This window comes from Manis javanica, chromosome 9, assembly GCF_040802235.1.
Source record: "Manis javanica isolate MJ-LG chromosome 9, MJ_LKY, whole genome shotgun sequence".
In the NCBI taxonomy this organism is placed as follows: domain Eukaryota; kingdom Metazoa; phylum Chordata; class Mammalia; order Pholidota; family Manidae; genus Manis; species Manis javanica.
The window spans coordinates 52642404-52666327 of record NC_133164.1 but is presented as its reverse complement, the minus strand read 5'-3'; the positions used below and the strand labels follow the sequence as shown (position 1 = coordinate 52666327).

General features: G+C 39.4%; 1 protein-coding gene across 8 annotated transcripts in view; it reads left to right on the top strand.

Annotated features, from left to right (window-relative positions):
• Positions 1-23924, top strand: part of EPSTI1 (epithelial stromal interaction 1) — a 121393-nt gene that overhangs the window by 72569 nt on the left and 24900 nt on the right. For 6 of the 8 annotated variants that reach the window (XM_073212577.1, XM_073212578.1, XM_037002096.2 and 3 more), the window contains exon 8: positions 14726-14797. The exons of the other annotated variants lie outside the window; for them this stretch is intronic. In XM_073212577.1, the coding sequence (XP_073068678.1) occupies positions 14726-14797 (72 nt within the window). The remainder of the gene's footprint in view (positions 1-14725; positions 14798-23924) is intronic. 8 annotated transcript variants of the gene reach the window in all.

Below are 23924 nucleotides of genomic sequence, written 5' to 3'. Positions count from 1 at the left end.
ATGAATCCCAGGCCCCATTCCAGACGTGAATCAGAACCTGCGTTTAATATAGTCTGTGAGTGATTTGTGTGCACATTAATATTTGACGAGCACTGCTCTATAGCTCACTCCTTTCTGGCCAGATCCTCTCTCTCCCACTACTCTGAACACTTAATGCGATTTGATTTCATACTTTCCATGTGTCATGTGTTCTCTAAAAAGCCAACACTTACAGGCATATTTCCCTTGTACCCCTTCAATCCCATTTCCACTCCCATACATTAAACTCCTTGTATTAATTTCCCATTGCTTACAAAATAAATCATGGGGATGTCATGTATGGCATTAGTTCTATAGTTAATATTTGTATTGTTTAGGTATTGCACATTTGATCGTTGTTAAGAGAGTAGATCTTAAAAGTTCTTATCACAAGAAAAATTTTTATAACCAGTATGGTGATGTATGTTAGCTAGACTTACTGTGGTGATCATTTTGCAATGTATACAAATATTGAATTATTATGTTGTACACTTGAAACTAATATAATGTTATATGTCAGTTATTCCTTGATAAAAAAAATTCCCATCACTGTAACAAATTACTGCAAACATAGTGGTTTAAAACAGCACACACTTGTGCTCACACAGTCCTGGAGACCAGAAGGCAGAAATGAGGACCAAGGGGCTAAACTCTGGTGTCAGCAGGGTTGTTTCCTCCTGGAGGCCCTCGGGGGAGAATCCGTTCCTTTCCTCTGCCAGCTTCTCTTGGCGGCTGCACTCTTTGGCTCTTCAGCCGGGGCTGCGTCTAATCTCTGCTTCCACCTCCTCACCTTCTCCCTTCTCGTGGACGTCCCCACCGTCCCCCTGTAAGGACCCTGCGATTACACTGAGCCCACCTGGGTCCTCCACGATCACCTCCCTATCCCCAAATCTTAATTTCTGCAAAGTCCCTTCTGCCATGTAAGGTAATATTCACAGCTTCCAGGAATTAGGATGTGGGCGTCTGTGGATGGACATTATTCTCCACCACACTCCCCTAGCTGTTTGTTATTTGGTTTCCCATATCTTAATGTACATATATTGCTCTCTTGATTAATCAACTTTAGATATTAATTCACACTGGCCCCTTCTCCCAATACAATTATTTAGTATTTCAGGTTGTCCCTTACTATGACCAAATAAAGACTTTCTTACTGCCAAGCTAGTTAGTATTCTGTACATTTTCTTTCTTATACAACATTTTAAAAATTCCATTTTATTTTTGCACTTTCTTAGTTTCTTCTGACAACCTTCCTTCAGCTTTTGTGACTGTTCCACAAAGTGCCTCTTGATGCAAATTTCCACACAATTTTCCACTGATAACTTGTCAATTCTGGGTTTTTTTTCACTCCTGAAAATGTCCCTCCTGTATCCCTTTTACCTCTGCCTTAACCTGAGCTTGTTGTTCTGGGACTTTCCTATCACAGATTGGTTCTCGACCTCACCTGTACATTGGAATCTCATTGGGGTTTTTTAAATTCTCTGGTGCCTGGGTTGCACCCCCAGAGATCCTGCTGTGTTGTGGCCTGGGCTTCCAGACTCTTACAGCTCCCCAGGTAATTCTAATATGCAGCCAAGGGTAAGAATCATTGCTTTAAGGTCATCTGGGGGAACTGCTTTTATTGCTTTCCTGTGTTGGGTCCCCTGATTTCTGGGTCTCCTATCTTCCATTTTCTTGCTTTATTTCTTTGTTTTTATGGAGTATTATTTAGTAGCTGCCGAAGAGAAGATGCATGTTCAAGTCCTTGCATGTCTGAAACTATCTTTATTGAGCTCTTGCATTTAGCTTGCAAATTTCTGGTAAGTATTCCAAATTGGAAATAATTTTCCTTTGGAATTTTGAAGGCATTGCTCTTCTAACTTTGAGTATTGGTTCCTGAGAAATCCAAAGCCAGCTCAATTTCAGTCCTTATATAAGAGCTCTCCCCTGCTTCCTCTGGGAATATTTTAATATCTTCTTTATTTGGGAAGGTATTCTAATTTCATAATAATCTGCCTTAGTGTGAGGGTAATTTTTATTCATTTTCAGTCTGGAAATTCACCTCTAGTTCTAGATGATTTTCTAGTGTTATTTCGTTGACTTATTTGCCTTTATTTTCTTTTTATGGAATTCTTATTATTTAAACCCTAGGCTTCCTGGGTTTATCTTCTGTTTTGTAAAAATATTTTTTTCTTCTCTAATTTATCTTTGACTACTTTTTTCCTACTTCCTGGCATGTTGAGTTAGAAAAAAACACCAGTCCTTCCCCTCCTGAGTGTCTCCTTTACTCTTGCACTGCTCCAACTCTCTCATGATACTTCTGACACCCGGTGCCTGGGAGTCTTTCCCACGCCAGACGATTCTGTGATACCAGCTGGGTGTCCTACTGTCTAACTCAAGTTTGACACTGCGGCCTGGTGAGAATATCAGTTCTCAGAGGTTAAGGGCTCAGTCCCACAAAACTGACCCCTCCCCCCACTTAGGATGCCAATAGCCAGTGGTACTGGTCCCCAGGTACCCACAATTTCTATCCAACATTGCTACAAATGAGAGGTTCCCATGAATTCCTCCTTGGGTTCAATTGATTAGCCAGAGTGGCTCTCAGAACTCAGGGAAACTGGTTTATTAAGGGATGTGATAAGGGGTAAAGATGAACAGCCAGATGAAGAGATATACAGGTTAGGTCTGGGAGCGTCCTGAAGGCAGGAGCTTCTCTTGGTGGAGTTGAGGTGTGCCCACCCTCCTGGTACATGGACGTGTTTACTTACCTGGAAGCTCCCCAAACCCGTTCTTTTTGGGATTTTATAGAAACTGCTTCACACAGGCATGCAATTACTAAGACCATTTCTAGCCCTTCTCCCTTCTCTGGACAATGTGGTTGGGGACTGAAGAGTCCAAACTTCTAGTCATGGCGTGGTCCTTCCTGTGACCAGCCCCCACCCAGAGGCCACCTGGGAGCCCACACCACCTCATTAGGACAAAAGACACTCCTAGTTCTCTTTTCAGTTAGAAATTTACAAGGGTTTTAGGACAGAGTCAAAGCCCAAATATTAGAATAAGAGATGCTCCTTATGTTCTTATCACTTAGGAGATTACAAAGATTTTAGGAGTTCTCTGGGAACTGGGGGTGGATATATGCATATTTTAATATTTATTACATAAAATATATATGCATATATTCTTTCTGTTTTCTTGCACATATTTTCTTGACCTTCTAAATATTTTATTGGTTTGTCTTTTTATGGGGGGAGGGGAGATATTTTTAATTTCCAAGAGCTCCCGTTTTCTCCATTGCTTTTTACAAATAGTAACCTACTTTTTTCATGGATAAAATATCACCTCCAACTCTTAAAGGACACAGTGCAGGGAGCAGAAGAAAACTTCAGAGACAGTGCCACAGGCTCAGCAGTAGGCCTGCAGGATTTGACACTATTCTTTCATTCTCAACCTTGGATTTGACCCCTGCCCTGCTGCCTTCGGCGTACTACATGTGCCTGGGTTTGTTTATCCAGAAAACGCGCGGTAGAATTAGCGCCTGCACTGTCAGAGTGGGAGCAAGAAAAGGCACCTTCCTATCATTTGTCTTCCCCAGTAGCTGGTGAGTGCATTTCTTGGACTCTTACGTTGCTCTGTGGAGAAAATTGGCTTCTTGGTGGCATCTATCCCCTCACCAGCAAGCCTCGAGATTTGGTCTTATCTTCTGTTGGTGACTTAACCATTTCTTATCTACTTCATCTTTTACTTTGTCTTGATATGTGTCTCTTGGTTTTTTAAGATACTTGTATTTGTTTCATTTCCTACTCTGTTCAGGGGAATTTTTGAGGGAAGAACGGAGCAGAAACATTTTACTACATCATCTTGAAATGGGAACTTAATGCTTGTCCTGGGTTGAATTGTGTATCCCTCCCCCACCCCACAAAGTCACGTGTTGAAGTCCTAACCTCCTCCCCTAACCTCCAGTGCCTCAGAATGTGACCTTATTTGGAAGCTGAGTCTTTACAGAGTTGATCAGGTTAAAATGAGGTCAGTAGGATGGGCTCTAATTCAATAGGAAAGGTGCCTTAAAAAGGGGGAAATTTGGACACACAGACAGACATGTATGGAGGGAAGATGAGAGAGAGGCCTATACCCTTCCTAGCAGCCTTCAGAAGGAAGCAGGCTAGCAGACACCTTGATTTTGGACTTCTAGCCCCCAGATTGTGAACCCGTAGGTTTCTGTTGTTGAAGCCACCCAGGCTGTGGTACTTGGTTTTGGCAGCCCCAGCAAACTAATACAGTTCTAGTTTTCATTTGTTTACACAAGGCCCTTCCCCCTGCTAAGTCTGATTCCTGCGCACACTATAAAACACAACTTAGTATCACTACTTTGAGAAGGGTTTCTTGAAGCAGCTTAATTAAATGTCCTTTAAACTTCTATCACAATACCCATCGTGCTATACTGTAATCAGTAATTTTGTCTGACTTCCACTCTAAGCTATAAGTGCTTCAGGTCTGGGATCATGTCTTACTACAGTGCTTGTACATAGGAGGCTTAAATATTGTTTATTGAATGAATATATGATACACCTAGCTTTTGGGGGAGGATGAGTAGAAGTGCATTTTAGTTGAATAACAAAAAATTAGTATTAAGTTAATAGCTAACGATAGAAAAATTCTGTGGATATAATGAAACAGAAATTTCTGGGATTAATAATTAAGAAAAATAATGACCTGAAGTTTTTTTCCCTTCTACTATTTTTAAACAGAAGCTTCCTGTCCTTTCTAGGGATCGTGGCTGGGCAAGTAAACATTAGGATTGCAATTAACTTTGAACTCTTGTAGTTGAGGTGCCATGTGACTTCCAGTTTCTGTGGCCTTTTAAACTTTATGTGTCTAACCTTTTCTTTTTCTGAGTCAAAAACTAGGACCCTTAGTCTGATAAAAGAGCAACAGAGCAGTTCAGTTTAAAAGGTATACAAACAGAATTTAGATTGCTCTCTCAAGTCATCAAGCCTGCTTTAATGGGGGTCAATGCTCAATGTACAATCATTAATCCATCTCAAGCCTAATTCTCGTCAGTCTCCAATCTTCTGAAGCATAACGAACAAGTTCTTACATGGTGAACGAATTCTTACATAGTGAATAAATTCTTACATGGTGAACAGTACAAGGGCATTCATCACAGAAACTTTCAGTTTTGATCACGTATTATGACCTATAAACAATCAGGTCAAATATGAATATTCATTTGATTTTTGTACTTGATTTATATGTTGATCCCACATTTCTCCCTTTATTATTATTATTATTTTTATTTTTAATAAAATGCTGAAGTGGTAGGTAGATGCAAGATAAAGGTAGAAAACATAGTTTAGTGCTGTAAGAGGGCAAATGTAGATGATCAGATGATCAGGTGTGTGCCTATGGACTAAGTATTAATCCAGGCTAGACAAGGGCAGCAAAACATCCACGGATGCAGAAGATTTCTCTCAAAGCAGGGGGGGTGAGGTTCTGAGCCTCACCTCTGTTGATCCCCAAATTCTCACCTGATGGCCCCCCTGCGACTGTGCCTGTCTTAGGTTGTTCCTCCCTTGAGGAATCTTACCTGTCTCTGGCTAACCAGTCATCTTCCGGGGCCATACAGGGAAATGTAAAGTTGGTAAGTGAGAGAGAAGCCATATTGTTTGAAAAGGTTAGCTTTTTACTTCTTTGCAGATTTATGCCCTGTGGCTTCTATGCCCAGCACTTGTCTCGAGGTATCTTTACCACCTGGAGGAATTATGATACTCGGTAAATTCGATATGAGGCATGAATTCTATTTAAGGGTTATAATTAGGAAGAAAGAAGAAAAGCTATAGATGTAGCATATGGAAGGAAACATGGGAGGATTGATTATTTCTTTGACATATCTAACTGTAGAGCACCTTAAGTATGTATAGGTTTTAAACTACTAACTAATTTGCACACACATATTAACATAATAGGAATACGGTGACATAAACAAAGCAAATCTATAATTACCATCCATCTCCAGTGAAGCCAAGAAAACCATTAAGGCACCCTAGGCATTTGTGAACATTTGTCTATGATATGATGGATATTGTCCAACTGTACTTGAACAGTCTGAGAGAAATCAGACAAATTAAAGCAGCCCATTTCTGGGATCTGTTCACATCCCATATGTTCTTTTAACCGTACATAGTCTATAGTCGTAAGATTTTGGAGTGCTACACCTTGCACCCCTCCCAACTCCTGGTTGAGTTCCAACAGTACAGATCCAGTCAAATTCGTTGTCTCACTGTATGCACATGCCAGCCTAGACATCTCCCTCCTCATTCCTATGGCAAGTCCAGGAGACGGTGGGCTGGATGCAGCCAAAACTGCAGCATTGTCCGGATCCCCGTGGAGGCTTTTTGATGATCATCCCCCGGCACAAGTCCTCCAGAGAGTGCTGATGCCGGAAGCTCCTCCTCATATCATATCTTAGTTCATTTTCTGGGTATCCAAGCTAGGCCTTGATCTTCTGCATAGAAACAAACCGACCCTTTGCCCACACTTTGACATGCCCTCTATACCACTGTGTAGAACTCATTGGAGGTCAGCACACAGTAACTGCTTTTTTTTTTTTTTTATTAAGAGAAAGGAATATTATCAGAAAAGAGTACCTCCATAGCTGATCATCTGACACCCTTTAAGTGATCAACATTAAGGATATTTAAAGCATGCGTTGATCTTTGATTTACTAATAGTTTTATCCTATCAAGGAGTAATCCCCCTTTTCCTTCTTTCTTTCTTTCTTTCTTTTTTTTTTTAAATTTTTAATCTACACTTACATGAAGAATACTATGTTTACTATGCTCTCCCCTATATCAGGTCCCCCCTAACAACCACATTACGGTTACTAACCATCAGCTTAGCAAAATGTTGTAGAGTCACTACTTGTCCTCTCTGTGTTGTGCAGCCCACCCTCCCCTTTCTCCCTCCCCCCCATGCATGCTAATCTTAATACCCCCCTTCTTCTTCCCCCCCCCACCTTATCCCTCCCTGCCCACCCATCCTCCCCAGTTCCTTTCCCTTTGGTACCTGTTAGTCCATTTTTGGGTTCTGTAATTCCGCTGCTGTTTTGTTCCTTCAGTTTTTCCTTTGTTCCTATACTCCTCAGATGAGTGACATCATTTGGTATTTCTCTTTCTCCGCTTGGCTTATTTCACTGAGCATAATACTCTCCAGCTCCATCCATGTTGCTGCAAATGGTTGGATTTTTCCACTTCTTATGGCTGAGTAGTATTCCATTGTGTATATGTACCACATCTTCTTTATCCATTCATCTACCGATGGACATTTAGGTTGCTTCCAATTCCTGGCTATTGTAAATAGTGCTGCAATAAACATAGGGGTGCATCTGTCTTTCTCAAACTTGATTGCTGCGTTCTTAGGGTAAATTCCTAGGAGTGGAATTCCTGGGTCAAATGGTAGGTCTGTTTTGAGCATTTTGATGAACCTCCATACTGCTTTCCACAATGGTTGGACTAATTTACATTCCCACCAGCAGTGTAGGAGGGTTCCCCTTTCTCCACAGCCTCGCCAACATTTGTTGTTGTTTGTCTTTTGGATAGCAGCTATCCTTACTGGTGTGAGGTGATACCTCATTGTAGTTTTAATTTGCATATCTCTGATAATTAGCGATGTGGAGCATCTTTTCAGGTGTCTGTTGGCCATCTGTATTTCTTTTTTAGAGTACTGTCTGTTCAGTTCCTCTGCCCATTTTTTAATTGGGTTATTTGTTTTTTGTTTGTTGACGCGTGTGAGCTCTTTATATATTCTGGACGTCAAGCCTTTATCGGATCTGTCATTTTCAAATATATTCTCCCATACTGTAGGGTTCCTTTTTGTTCTATTGATGGTGTCTTTCGCTGTACAGAAGCTTTTCAGCTTAATGTAGTCCCACTTGCTCATTTTTGCTGTTGTTTTCCTTGCCCGGGGAGATATGTTCAAGAAGAGGTCACTCATGTTTATGTCTAAGAGGTTTTTGCCTATGTTTTTTTCCAAGAGTTTAATGGTTTCATGACTTACATTCAGGTCTTTGATCCATTTTGAGTTTACCTTTGTATATGGGGTTAGACAATGGTCCAGTTTCATTCTCCTACATGTAGCTGTCCAGTTTTGGCAGCACCATCTGTTGAAGAGACTGTCATTTTGCCATTGTATGTCCATGGCTCCCTTATCGAATATTAATTGACCATATATGTTTGGGTTAATGTCTTGAGTCTCTAATCTGTTCCACTGGTCTGTGGCTCTGTTCTTGTGCCAGTACCAAACTGTCTTGATTACTATGGCTTTGTAGTAGAGCTTGAAGTTGGGGAGTGAGATCCCCCCTACTTTATTCTTCTTTTTCAGGATTGCTTTGGCTATTTGGGGTCTTTGGTGTTTCCATATGAATTTTTGAATTATTTGTTCCAATTCATTGAAGAATGTTGCTGGTAATTTGAGAGGGATTGCATCAAATCTGTATATTGCTTTGGGCAGGATGGCCATTTTGACGATATTAATTCTTCCTAGCCATGAGCATGGGATGAGTTTCCATTTATTAGTGTCCCCTTTAATTTCTCTTAAGAGTGACTTGTAGTTTTCAGAGTGTAAGTCTTTCACTTCTTTGGTTAGGTTTATTCCTAGGTATTTTATTCTTTTTGATGCAATGGTGAATGGAATTGTTTTCCTGATTTCTCTTTCTATTGATTCATTGTTAGTGTATAGGAAAACTACAGATTTCTGTGTGTTAATTTTGTATCCTGCAACTTTGCTGTATCCCGATATCAGTTCTAGTAGTTTTGGAGTGGAGTCTTTAGGGTTTTTTATGTACAGTATCATATCATCTGCAAATAGTGACAGTTTAACTTCTTCTTTACCAATCTGGATTCCTTGTATTTCTTTGTTTTGTCTGATTGCCGTGGCTAGGACCTCCAGTACTATGTTAAATAACAGTGGGGAGAGTGGGCATCCCTGTCTTGTTCCCGATCTCAGAGGAAATGCTTTCAGCTTCTCGCTGTTCAGTATAATGCTGGCTGTGGGTTTACCATATATGGCCTTTATTATGTTGAGGTACTTGCCCTCTATTCCCATTTTGCTGAGAGTTTTTATCATGAATGGATGTTGAATTTTGTCAAATGCTTTTTCAGCATCTATGGAGATGATCATGTGGTTTTTGTCTTTCTTTTTGTTCATGTGGTGGATGATGTTGATGGATTTTCGAATGTTATACCATCCTTGCATCCCTGGGATGAACCCCACTTGGTCATGGTGTATGATCCTTTTGATATGCTGTTGAATTCTGTTTGCTAATATTTTATTGAGTATTTTTGCATCTACATTCATCAGGGATATTGGTCTGTAATTTTCTTTTTTGGTGGGGTCTTTTCCTGGTTTTGGTATTAGGGTGATGTTGGCTTCATAGAATGAGTTTGGGAGTATTCCCTCTTCTTCCATTTTTTTGGAACACTTTAAGGAGAATGAGTATTATGTCTTCTCTGTGTGTCTGATAAAAATCCGAGGTAAATCCGTCTGGCTCCGGGGTTTTGTTCTTGGGTAGTTTTTTGATTACCGTTTCAATTTCTTTGCTCGTAATTGGTTTGTTTAACTTTTGTGTTTCTTCCTTGGTCAGTCTTGGGAGGTTGTATTTTTCTAGGAAGTTGTCCATTTCTTCTAGGTTTTCCAGCTTGTTGGCATATAGGTTTTCATAGTAGTCTTTAATAATTCTTTGTATTTCTGTGGAGTCTGTCGTGATTTTTCCATTCTCATTTCTGATTATGTTGATTTGTGTTGATTCTCTTTTTCTCTTAATAAGTTGGGCTAGAGGCTTATCTATTTTGTTTATTTTCTCAAAGAACCAGCTCTTGGTTTCATTGATTTTTGCTATTGTTTTATTCTCAATTTTGTTTTTTTCTTCTCTGATCTTTATTATGTCCCTCCTTCTGCTGACTTTAGGCCTCATTTGTTCTTCTTTTCCAGTTTTGATAATTGTGATGTTAGACTATTCATTTGGGATTGTTCTTCCTTCTTCAAGTGTGCCTGGATTGCTATATACTTTCCTCTTAAGACTGCTTTCGCTGCGTCCCACAGAAGTTGGGGCTTAGTGTTGTTGTTGTCATTTGTTTCTATATATTCCTTGATCTCTATTTTGATTTGTTCATTGATCCATTGATTATTTAGTAGCAATGTTTTTAAGCCTCCATGTGTTTGTGAGCCTTTTTGTTTTCTTTGTAGAATTTATTTCTAGTTTTATACCCTTGTGGTCTGAAAAATTGGTTGGTAGAATTTCAATATTTTGGAGTTTACTGAGGCTCTTTTTGTGAGCTAGTATGTGGTCTATTCTGGAGAATGTTCCATGTGCACTTGAGAAGAATGTATATCCTGTTGCTTTTGGATGTAGAGTTCTATAGATGTCTATTAGGTCCATCTGTTCTAGTGTGTTGTTCAGTGCCTGTGTGTCCTTACTTATTTTCTGCCTGGTGGATCTATCCTTCAGGGTGAGTGGTGTGTTGAAGTCTCCTAAAATGAATGCATTGCAGTCTATTTCCCTCTTTAGTTCTGTTAGTATTTGCTTCACATATGCTGGTGCTCCTGTATTGGGTGCATATATATTTAGAATGGTTATATCCTCTTGTTGGACTGAGCCCTTTATCATTATGTAGTATCCTTCTTTATCTCTTGTTACTTTCTTTGTTTTGAAGCCTATTTTGTCTGATATTAGTACTGCAACCCCTGCTTTCTTCTCACTGTTGTTTGCCTGAAATATGTTTTTCCATCCCTTGACTTTTAGTCTATGCTTATCTTTGGGTTTAAGGTGAGTTTCTTGTAAGCAGCATATAGATGGGTCTTTCTTTTTTATCCATTCTATTACTCTGTGTCTTTTGATTGGTGCATTAAGTCCATTTACATTTAGGGTGACTATTGAGAGATATGTACTTATTGCCACTGCAGGCTTTAGATTCGTGGTTACCAAAGGTTCAAGGTTAGCTTCTTTAGTATCTTACTGCCTAACTTAGCTCACTTATTGAGCTGTTATATACGCTGTCTGGAGATTCTTTTCTTCTCTCCCTTCTTATTCCTCCTCCTCCATTCTTCATATGTTGTGTGTTTTGTTCTGTGCTCTTTTTAGGGGTGCTCCCATCTAGAGCTGTCCCTGTAAGATGCCCTGTAGAGGTGGTTTATGGGTAGCAAATTCCCTCAGCTTTTGCTTATCTGGGAATTTTTTAATCCCGCCATCATATTTAAATGATAGTCGTGTTGGATACAGTATCCTTGGTTCAAGGCCCTTCTGTTTCATTGCATTAAGTATATCATGCCATTCTCTTCTGGCCTGTAGGGTTTCTGTTGAGAAGTCTGATGTTAGCCTGATGGGTTTTCCTTTATAGGTGACCTTTTCTCTCTAGCTGCCTTTAAAACTCTTTCCTTGTCCTTGATCCTTGCCATTTTAATTACTATGTGTCTTGGTGTTGTCCTCCTTGTATCCTTTCTGTTGGGGGTTCTGTGTAATTCCATGGTCTGTTTGATTATTTCCTCCTCCAGTTTGGGGAAGTTTCAGCAATTATTTCTTCAAAGAGACTTTCTGTCCCTTTTCCTCTTTCTTCTTCTTCTGGTATCCCTATAATACGAATATTATTCCTTTTGGCTTGGTCACATAGTTCTCTTAGTGTTGTTTCATTCCTGGAGATCCTTTTATCTCTTTGTCAGCTTCTATACGTTCCTGTTCTCTGTCTTCTGTTCCTTCAATGGCCTCTTGCATCTTATCCATTCTGCTTATAAATCCTTCCAGGGATTGTTTCACTTCTGTGATCTCCTTCCTGACATCTGTGATCTCCCTCCGATCTTCATCCCATTCCTCTTGCATTTTTCTCTGCATCTCATCCCATTGCTCTTGCATTTTTCTCTGCATCTCTGTCAGCATGTTCATGATTTTTATTTTGAATTCTTTTTCAGGGGGACTGGTTAGGTCTGTCTCCTTCTCAGGTGTTGTCTCTGTGATCTTTGTCTGCCTGTAGTTTTGTCTTTTCATGGTGATAGAGATAGTTTGCAGAGCTGGTACAAGTGACCGCTGGAAGAGCTTCTCTTCTTGTTGGTTTGTGGCCTTCTTCTCCTGGGAGAATAGCGACCTCTAGTGGCTTGTGCTGGGCAGCTGTGTGCAGACAGGGCTTCTGCTTCCTGCCTGGTTGCTATGGGGTTTATCTCCGCTGTTGCTGTGGGTGTGGCCTGGCTGGGGCTTCTCCTCCAAAATGGTGGAGCCCTGTTGGAGGGGCAGCGGCCGGGAGGCTATTTATCTCCATAAGGGGCCTCTGTGCTCCCTGCCGCCCCGGGGGTTAGAGTGCCCAGAAATCCCCAGATTCCCTGCCTCTGGTCTAAGTGACCTGTCCTGCCCCTTTAAGACTTCCAAAAAAGCACTCCCCAAACCAAAACAACAACAGTAACAATGAGAGAGGGAACAGAAAAAAAAAAAAAAAAAGGAAAAAACACGTGATTTTTTTTTGTCCTCAGGCGCCAGTCCCAGGCACCCGCTCACTGGTCCTGCTGCCCTGCCTCCCTAGCACCAGGGTCCCTGTCCCTTCAAGGCTTCCAAAAAGCACCTGCCCACTGGTCTCGCAGGGAAAAATGCGCGATATTCTTTGTCCTCAGGCGCCGGTCCCAGGCACCCGCTCACCTGTCCCACCGCCCTGCCTCCCTAGCTCCAGGGTCCCTGTCCCTTTAAGGCTTTCAAAAAGCACTCGCCAAAAAGAGAAAAAAAAAAGGGGGGGGAAAACGTGTGATTTTCTCCGTCCTCAGGTGCCGGTCAAGCACCCGCCCACCGGTCCCGCAGGGAAAAACGCGGGATATTCTTTGTCCTCAGGCGCCGGTCCCAGGCACCCGCTCACCAGTCCCGCCACCCTGCCTCCCTAGCACCGGGGTCCCTGTCCCTTTAAGGCTTCCATAATCACTCGCCAAAAAGAGAAAAAAAAGGGGAAAAACGCGCGATTTCCTCCGTCCTCAAGTGCCGGTCTCAGGCACCCGCCCACCGGTCCCGCAGGGAAAAACACAGGATATTCTTTGTCCTCAGGCACCGGTCCCAGGCACCCGCTCACCAGTCCTGCTGCCCTGCCTCCCTAGCACCGGGGTCTCTGTCCCTTTAAGGCTTCCAAAAAGCACTCACCAAAAAAAAAAAAAACGCTCCGGTTTCTTTCCACCCGCTGGGAGCTGGGGGGAGGGGCGCTCGGGTCCCGTCAGGCCGGGGCTTGTATCTTACCCCCTTCGCAAGGCGCTGGGTTCTTGCAGGTGTGGATGTGGTCTGGATGTTGTCCTGTGTCCTGTGGTCTCTTTTTAGGAAGATTTTTCTTTGTTATATTTTCATAGCTCTATGTGTTTTTGGGAGGAGATTTCCACTGCTCTACTCACGCCGCCATCCTCTAAATAATCCTTATTTTAATCTCTTGAATAGAGGATGTGTCCCCTTATCCCCCCTTTCAGGTCTTATATGGAGTACTTGTGATGAAGACTGGCCTTCTCTTACATGAAAAGAAGGGGTCATTGGAGAACCATGCCTCACCTTTTATGTCTTACCACAATCCCCCTGTGCTTAGGATATAAAGTTATGGGAAGTATTTGCCTGTCTAATGTAGCAGGGTTTGCATTATCCAAGGGCTTTCTGAACACATCTGGAGCTCCATGATTCTAAGTAGTGCTGTAGATGATGCAGTTCTGAAAGCCTCTCTCCCTTTCTGGAAAGGGCTTATTATTAGATGGAATATGGGTTTTCACAGAGACAGAAATGGCAGAATGAATTAAGAAGTCCTTGAGAAAAATTATAGTAAGGGAAATGTTTTGGAGACCAGCCTACATAAAGTATGGGTTACTAGTCCAAAGAACTAAGCCTGAAGTATGTATTCTGCTGCCATGCTGCTGCTGTAGTTTGATGGGAACAATGGAATTTCCTACTCAGCTTATCAGGCTGGCCTCCCGTCTTATAGAGGGTGGACTGCAAATCATCAATGTGAGGGAGAGAGAGTGGATTACAAATGGACAGAATACTTGAAATCTCATAAATTCTAGAATGGTCACTATGCCTGTGTGTGAAGCCCTGGGTCATTGGGACTGAGGGCTCTCCTACTGTGTGTGCTTGGGGTCCTGACACAGCCAGAAATGATGACTCCTGTGCTCTGGAACAGGCTGCTTTCCCTCTCAGAAATAGGAATAAGCTTGGGGTACAGATTAGGGATACAGAGACAGAAATGCATCTTTGGCATTATGTATGGTATCAATCACCAGCTGACAAGCTGCTTAATAGGATGCCGTTAATGAGCAGTAGAAATGTCAGTGCTTCTAAAGCCACTGTCACTGTTCCTTATCTCTGCTTTTCACAGATCAGCTAGTTGGGATCTTCTTGAAAAATATATTTAACTTTCCTCTGTTTCAAATCCTTCTCAACAGAAAAAATAAACTGTGTTAATTACCTCTCTGAGGGGATATTTTTAAAACCTAATTAAAGAAACATTTAGATCATCCTTTAAAATGTGCTGGATGATTATGCTTACACTAGTCTTCTTTTTATATATCCTAAGGGACTCTTCAGACATGTGCATAAATCACTCAACAAGCAAGTGTGTAGGGAGAGTTTACTGTATGGTTAGTACAGAGGTTGAGTTATTAGAACCAGTCCCATGGAAGGCAGACTAGTGCACTGTGGTGATGCTTTTTCCTATGATTTCTTTCCCCTATACATTTATAGGCTTATAAGGATTCTCTAAAAGAAGAAGAAAATCGAAAATTGCAAAAGATGAAAGAGGAACAACATCAGAAGGTATTCACAGGGCCCTGTTAATCATTGCTAATTATTTGCTTGTGGAGCTAGAGAATTTTGAAGGGTTTCTGAACAGAAATATTTACATGCATGAAAATCCTGAAAAAAAAATAACACATTAAAAGTAAAAGGTGAGATTTGGGTGTGCTTTATTAAGAGTTTGGAGGGGCGTGGTGGCCCTTTCTGGCCAGCCTTTCGTGGTCCTTGGCCTCAGGGAGCTGTAGTGTGTCTGCTGTAGTCGGCAGCTTCCCCAGCAGTTCATGGAGAACATGAGAGAATGCTTGTGAACTTCTGATTTACAAAGTATAATTAATGTCACTGCCATTTTTTAAACCAAAGATATTTGAAATTACAAATAGTTTATGGGGAATATTATAATGCATAACAAAGTAGGCACACAAAGTTATGAAACTGGCATAAATACTCACCTAAAAATACACATATAATAAAACACAAAGATACTCTTCACATGTATAAAAATATGTGAAGCATTCCAAATGTTCTGAGCAGTAGAAGTTAGTGAAATGAATGCAGACCCTCCTAAGAAAAGTGCTTAAAGGGATCCTCATTAGAATATAACCTTTCTGGTTTGGTACTAGAAGCTTTCAATATTGTGACTTAATGGTCATACCCACATTTGGTACTTAGGCTCAGCCAGTGCCAGAAGCAACTCAAGCATAGGATGAGAACAGCAAAGACCAGTAGTTAGTTAGCTCCAGGCCACTTCAATACAGATGCTTTAAAGAAGCAAAACAAAGTATTCGGCCCAGTTGGTCACCTTTGTCTTCCTCATCATTATTTTCTGACTTTTCCTCTTGGTGGTTGATAAATCCTTTTGGTCATTCCTTCTAAAATACCTCTCAAATCTGTTTCTTTGATTATACAATTGCCTCAAGTTCTAACTCTCTTTTGATTCCCTTGATTTGGTTTGGTTTTTATTTTTGTTTTTTTCCTATGCCTTTGCCACACACTGTAATTTGTTATAGAAATTGTGTGTAAACATCACATTATGAAATGGACTATATATACTAATCATTGTTGTATCATCTGACCCTTTTGAGTGCTACCTCCCTCTCAACAGTGGTCAACCCCTACTCATTCATAGTTTCATCCAGCATACAGTATACGTGGTTGTGTCACTGAGCTGTTTTGTGCATAATAGGTAGTAATTGAATCATAGAAGGGAATAATGTAAGTTGTAGATTTAGTTGTTAAGGTACCATGTAAGCAATGAAGAAACCAAAAAACACTTTCATTCCTTGGTGTTTTTCTTAAAAACAAGTATCTTTTTCTTTTGACAAAGGCTTCATATTGAAATTCACAATTAAATGAACAATATTATAGTAAGATTCTAGTAATTAGGAAGTAGAAGCTAAGTCTGCTACATACTCATGTTGTATTTTTAATAATGTCAAATGACATCTAAGTATTAATTTGTTTCTGTGACTTTTTAACTTCATATCATGTCCTGAAGTACTTAGATATGGAGGAGAATGTTGTGAAGTCATTGTAGATCTGATTTATTTAAAAATAACTTCTAGGAAATTTTAAATAGTACTTTATAGAGTATAGCATATATATTTGGAATATGAAAACCATTAGTAGAACATTTCACAAAGAGAATGCTCAACAGATTAGAAAATCAGATCTGGCATTTAATTTTCAGGTTGAACTGTTATTTTAAACAGTGAAAATTAAGCTTTTTATGTCTTAATCCTGTTTTTCTTTAGGAGTTAGACAAATATTGAAACATACATATTTTCTGGTTATTGATTGAGCATATTCTTTTACATAAATTATTTCCCTTACTGTAGCTTTCAGTTAAAATGAATAACCTTGGTACATAGATAATTCCATCATTAGGGAGTCTAGTAACAGCAGAATAAATAAGAACATTTACCTTATTTTTTGCTTCTGTCCCTTTCTGTTCAAGCTGTTGTTGGAAAACGTTGCCTGATTCATAGAGTCTGTCATTCCTTATCACTTTAATGATTTAGTAAGAAAACAAGAAAGATCATGTTTATGGTAAGAAGATACAGAAAAACAGAAAAACAACACATATCATTGTGTCCGTTCATGTATTCATTTTATTCATTCAACAAATATTTTTTGAATTCCTGCTATGGGGTAATTTGTGAGTAGATAATCTAGGTTAAATTGAGATGACAGCACATTTATTTTGCTGTCTGTGTTGCTGACTTTCACATTCTTTCATTACTCTGGTCTTTGGGAACTGTAGGTTCTTCCTTAAGGTTAACCTTTCAGTATTTATATTTGTTTCAGTTCCCTCTTCTTCTAGACGTTTATTTAGAATTCCCTTTCTCCCCCTATACTTTCAGTGTATTCTTCTCCAAATATTTTTTTTGTTGTTTACAAATATGCTCACTTTTGCCATTCTAAAATAAACAAACCAACTAACCCCTTCCTTGATTCTGTTGTCCTCAAATCTTTCACCTTTTCCACATCTACCGCCCCCACCCCACCCCCTCCAAAAAGACACAGGTAATCTTACTGTTATCACATGTTTATTACCCACTTCATCCTTAATTCCTATGTTCTGGTTTACATTCACAAATGCTCTTTTGAAACTGCCCTCTAAAGGTAAAATCTCTTCTGAACATTCAGTTCAGTGGTCTTTTTGCAATCCCTATCTTCCTGTGACTCTGTAACATTATTCAACACCATTTTAAAGCTTTCCTTTTCTGGCTTTTATTTATTTATTCATTTATTTTTACTGTATTAGCCTGGCTGATCTATCTCAGAGTAAACTATCACAGTATTCATCCATCTGTCCATCTGTCTGTCCCTTTATTCCATACAAACATGTATTGAACTCTGTGTGCTGAGCCTGTGCCAGACGTTGGAGCTTCAACATATGTTCTGTTTACATTTTCTCTCCTCCCATCTCTCTTCTTCTTCTCCCCCTTGTAAGAAAGCTCAGTGTTTTTGTTTTTAATCTTGTATGATCTTTGGCCCATTTAATCTCAAAATACATATCTCACTTAGGGGAAATTTCTATCTTCCTTTTATATTTTTTCCTCTGTATTATCTTTGCTCTCCATTTCTGGGATATGTATCAGATGGATTTTGGAAATTTGAGATCTGTTCTTTGTATCTCTTCGTTGTTTTCCTTATGTTTCCTGTCTCTCTGGCCTTTTTCATTGCACTCTGGGAGAAACCTTTAGCTAGATCATGCTGCTCACTAATTTATTTCATACATTTCTCTTCTGTTTATTTGGCACCTGTGTTGAATTTGTTTATTTACCAAGATTGCTCACCTACTTTTTCATAGCAATATTATGCTTCATAAGTGCAGTGTTCTTTCTGATCTTTTCATTGATGGTACTTCCGCAAACATTAAAGTTTTCTGTTTACTATTTAACTGTACTTTTCTTTCCATTTAAAATTTTTTCTCCCATAGTTTTCTTTCTCACATATATGATTCTTGCTTATCTGATGTTTCTTGGGGCATGCTGCCAAGTGAGGAATACAGGAGCTTGTCTTCAGGGTGTGGTAACCTTTCTCCTGTCATCAGTAGGTACCTGGGACATTCTCCTGCACCCAGATGTATCTCCTCCCTCCGCTGTTTACCCGGTGGTCTATGTCACTGGTGTCTAGGTGTAGTGTATGTGTGGGAGGGGAAAGGGCCCATGCCAACCTGCTCTCAGTGCGGTTCTCCAACTGACCTTCTTCACGATCACCTCAGTAGTCCCTCCTGGAGCTCCTGTAGATGCACAGCTAATTTAGTTCCAGTTTATCCTGTACATTTGTTTCCCTATATATAATTCAGTTAGTCTCTTTTCTACCTTTCAGGAATTTTTTAAAAATCTGGTAGACTGATGGCAGTGACTGATTTTCCATGGCTATTGATTCTTTATCATCATTTGAAAAGTAAAAACAAGCCAAAAAATAAGAAAATAGTCAATTTTCTCTGTCACCCAGTAGCTTATTATAGAACACATGAATTATGATAGACTTTTAAGGAGAATGTGTGCAAAACTGTACTCTGAGACACTGTTCTCAGGAAAGGAAAATATAACTTTAAAATCCAACCAGTACTAAAAAACCAGTAAGTATCCAGTCTAAGAATTTAGAACAAGACCAAAAAATGATACTAAAGGAAGTAATTAAGATAACAACAAAAATTAATAACAACTTCAAGAAAAGCTGCTATAAAAATCCAACAGCTTGTTCTTTGATAAGGTCAGCAGAACAAACAAATCTCTGGCAAGTCTAGTCAGTAAGAGATTAGTAAAAGTGCAAATACACAACAACAGAAATGAGGGTCCAGACCCACGATTTGGAAAGGATTAAGCTTATATTGCTATAGATAGTACTATGCTAATAAATTGAATATGTGGATTAAATAAATGATTTTATAAGAAAGTATACAACTCTAAACATTATTCTTGTCTTTATGTATTTTAATTCTTTGAGAATGCAAGTGATTTCTAATTTTACAGGAAGGTTCATTGAATTTTTAAGAAACATATTTTTTTTACCCTATGTTTTACAAATTGTTTCAGAGCAAGGAAAGAGATGAAATGACCTAGAATTAATATTATTTATTATATCCATGGTGTCACAATCTGATAAAGGGAGTACACACAAATGCATAAATTCATACAGATTAACATCTAAAAGAAAATTCTAGTTAATGGGATTTTTCCCTTAAATAATTTACCAAGACAAAGTAAGGTTTATTCTAGGAATGCAAAGGTAATTAGCTATATATTGTAACTTTTTGTGTCCTATCACTGCAATAGGATAGGTCATGAGAGGAAAACCATGTGAATACCTCTTGAGTTGAAAAAAAAAGCATCAATAAAGTTTAATTAATTTTAAAAAACTATAGTGAACTAGAAATCAGATTTTTTTTAATACTCAGTGGTGAAATAATTAGAAGACCAAACCATAGAAGGATATCTGTAACTCCTACCACCAACCAGGATTGTTCTGGAAATTCTGACCCTAGTGCTAGTCAGAATTATAAATAACTAGTCAAAGTTATTTAATGGAAAACTTGGGAATTGTTTTAGCCAATTTGATAAGGCAAAAATAAAGGGAGCCTTTCTAATTATTAGAAATCAGTAAAATTATTATTTATGGATGTGAACAATTGGCCTATGCATGCCAAGAAAATCAACTGGAGAATAATTAGAATAAATGGAGCTAAATAAGAGAGAGTTGGTTATAAAACATATATAGTAATCCAAAACTTTCTCAAATGTCAGCAAAAATTAATTAGAAAATACAATGGGATTAAAAGGTTTCTTCAAAAAGAAACTATGTAAAAAATTGCTTAATCTCCATCCTAAAAACAAGAAACAAAACTTCTCTGTTAGCCATAAGTGTCAAGTTGAATGAAGTAGGGTGGATGGTACTTCAACATGGTAAAATCCAATTGTGTAGTAACTACAATTTTATCTAAACTAATTTGTGAGTGTGCAATTCCAATAAAAATTTCAGTGGCATTTGAAGTAGTTTGAAAAATGATTTTTACATTTCAACTGGGAGAATAATCATAAGATTAAATGGGAAGCTTTAACAACAATATGGATAATAATTGTTTGCTGGGGTGAGGAGAACTTATAATATTAGCTGTTAAAAAATACTTCCGTCTCCCATGTACTGCTGCTGGTGAGATCTGAACCAAATTTGATGTTGACAGTATCAAATTCTGAAGAGTTTCCCAAAGGTACAAGTTTTAGTATTACATTTCCCAGATGTAAAAGATACACATTTATTCTAAGGAAATAATCAGAAATGCACACCAGATGTATACACAAGGTTGTTTATTTTTAAAATATTGATGGAAAGTTTGAAACAATTTGTTCAGTGATAGAGGATTTGAAGGTTTTGAAATCTGGAATACTGTGCAGCAGTTACCATGTTTTGGTGCCATAGGTATGTGCTTGTCTATATGAAAATGAGAAAATAAAGATGATAAGATAGACTCTGGATGAGTGTTGAAACCTGTGTCTTCTTATTGTACTTTGTGCAAATGACTTTCTAAGTCTCATCTCTTATGTATGATGGTGCTGTTATTTAGTTCATGATATTGTTTCTAGGATCAAATGAAAGAAAGCATGTGGGAAATTTATCCTAATGCCTGGCATATGGTAAGCCTGCAAATGTGATGCAAGATGTGGGTAAATTACAATCTTATATGTGTAAATAAGAAATGAAAGAAATATCATAACCTGTTAAAGGAGCTTATCCCTGGGTAGAGAGTTTTTAATGAGTGAGTATTATGTTTTCCTTTATAGTTGCCATACTTTCTGCATTTTCCACTGTGAAAAAGTAACTTTTATGAGAAAAATTATTTTTTAAAAAATTGGAAGAAGGGTGATAGGAAATATTTCTGGCTGGAAGATACAGAGCTGTATGATTCCATTATTGTAGCTGCAAGTCCATCTTCTTCATATTAAAATGCTAAAATTAACAATAACTAGGAAAAGGGGAGTACACATTATTAATCCTATTTTTTGATTCTCCAAATACTAATTCCTCAAATACTAATGAAGTAAATTCATTAACATTTACTTCTTTTGCTTTGGTTAGTCTCTTAAATTTTTGAGGTAGTTCCTACTTGATCTCATAGCTAAGGCCATCTTTGTCCTTCTGGGCAACATGAGAAGCCACAGAGCCAGGACTTCTCTAAACTGCCCCCTCGGCGCCAAGCTCTTCCCCTGGGTAAACATATGCATAGGAAGCGATTCCATGATTGCTGTGGCAGCACCTGTTCTCCCCCCATCTTCTTCCTCTTGAGCTGAGAGGACATCCTCTCCTGGGAGAAGCTGGACCCATCCAGGCGATGGCACGGCACTTTAATGCTTACATAGAGCAGTCAGGCAGAACCGCATCACAACATGCCTCGCTGGGACTGAGACATGAGTTTTAAATGACCCTGTGCTAAATCTTCGCTTACTGCACTGATGCCTTCATTCCCTCCCAGCAGGTTTCACAAGTGTCCAGCCTCTCACATACCTGTCCGTTGTATAGTTGACCCTTTAACAGATTGGACCACAGAGAAGTGATTTCTGCAGCCTCTAGCATGAAATGGTGACCCCTTTCTTGCTGTGTGCCTGGGCCCCAGCATGGATCATGGGACTACTCTGCAGCTCCCCAGCCCAGCAGCCTCTCCTGTGGCCAGAGCACCCCGACAGGACAACACATGGGAGGTGGTGCCCTTTGCATGCTGTTCTCATGGTCCACACACCACATGTCCAGTGTTTATGGAAGGTTCAGCTCTTGGCACCTCCAAGATGAAATTGTGTTTATTGTATTCCTTAAGTACCCTCTTGGTATAGAGAGTTCTGTCTGAATGGGGGGCCAGGTACAGTTAAAGCAGTGAGCAGCACTCCTTCCTCAGAGCCATTATGGATATGTTTACAATGTCAAACAAAGTGTGGAACAATGTATATATATTACTCAGGAGCATTTTCTCTCGTTTCTCTTACTTGCACCCCTTCCTTCATGTTCCCATGTCATGTTGCTTGAACTTGTGTTCAGTAGTGCATATCTTTCTGCTTTATATCACAGTTTCTGGGTCTGTGTCCCTCATTAAACTGTGATGTCCTTCAGGGTGGCACTGAGTCTATTTGCATCTGTACCTCCAACACGAATCCAGGTGTCTGAAAAATAGTGCTTAACAAAGACGTATTGAGTGGGTCAGGACTTGACAGTGTCTTGGATGCTGTGCATCACGTCCCTCCTGCTTAGAACATTTTGATTTTCTTAATGTTTAAAGCTCAGTGCTTGGAAGAACTTACTTTGTATCTGTCCAACTGGATATTGCACTTCTATATGAGAGCCCAGTAAATGAACCAAGAATATGCTTATAAGGCATGCAGATGAATCCTCAGTGGCTGTCAGTTCAGCAGAACAAATTAATTAGTTGAAATTATCCTTCATGGTACTAATGGAAAACCAACCTCTCCTTAGTAAATATGCTTTGCTAGTTACAGAATAATGCTCCTGAGTGCAGTGGTGCCAGAACCTTCCCATCTACCATCTGGAGCGCGTTCCGCATGGTGATGCTCATCAGCTCCTGTCCCCGTTTCCCTCCTGCTCTGTGTTTTTTCCTGTCCCCTGTTCTTGCCTCTGTAACAGGACAATGCATGTTACTCTCTTCTTAGCTTCTTTTCTTCCTCCCTGACAGTTCTTGGCTTCCTTCCTAATGTAGTGTTTTGCTCTTTTCATCTTCATGTATTAAAAACTGTATGTTCATCAGGATTTTTAAATAATGTAAAGCCTAAGGAAACAGAAACGGTCTCCTATACAGATAAACCTCTGTTGCTGATGGGGGGAATATGAAGAACTAATATATATACATGGTTCAAAAGTTTGAAAACAAAAACTATATATGATGTTAAATCTTCCTATACTCCCATCGACCTACCATGTCTCTCTTCTTTGTGACAATAACAGTTAACATTTTGGAGTATGTTTTTCTATAAAAACATTTTTAGTATGATACATACCAGTATATAAAAGTTGAAATGGATATATGTATTTCTTTTCTATTTGCATGGAACAGTCTCAAGAAAACTTCCCTAGATCTATTTTATTTTTTGGTATCATTAATATACAATCTCATGAGCAACACTGTGGTTACTAGATTCCCCCCATTATCAAGTCCTCACCATATACCCCATTACAGTCTCTGTCCATCAGTGTAGTAGTAAGATGCTGTACTCACAGCTTTTCTCTGTGCTACACTGCCTTCCCTGTGCTTCCCGCCATGTTATGTGTGCTAATCATAATGCCCCTTATTCCCCTTCTCCCTCCCTTCCCACCCACCCATCCTCCCCAGTCCCTTTCCCTTTGGCAACTGTTAGTCCATTCTTGGGTTTTGTGAGTCTGCTGCTGTTTTGTTCCTTCACTTTTTGCTTTGTTCTTAGGCTCCACAGATGAGTGAAATCATTTGGTACTTGTCTTTCTCCGCCTGGCTTATTTCACTGAGCATACTACCCTCTAACTCCATCCATGTTGTTGCAAATGGTAGGATTCGTTTCCTTCTTATGGCTGAATAATACTCCATTGTGTATATGTACCACATCTTCTTATCCATTCATCTACTGATGGACACTTAGGTTGCTTCCATTTCTTTGATATTGTAAAT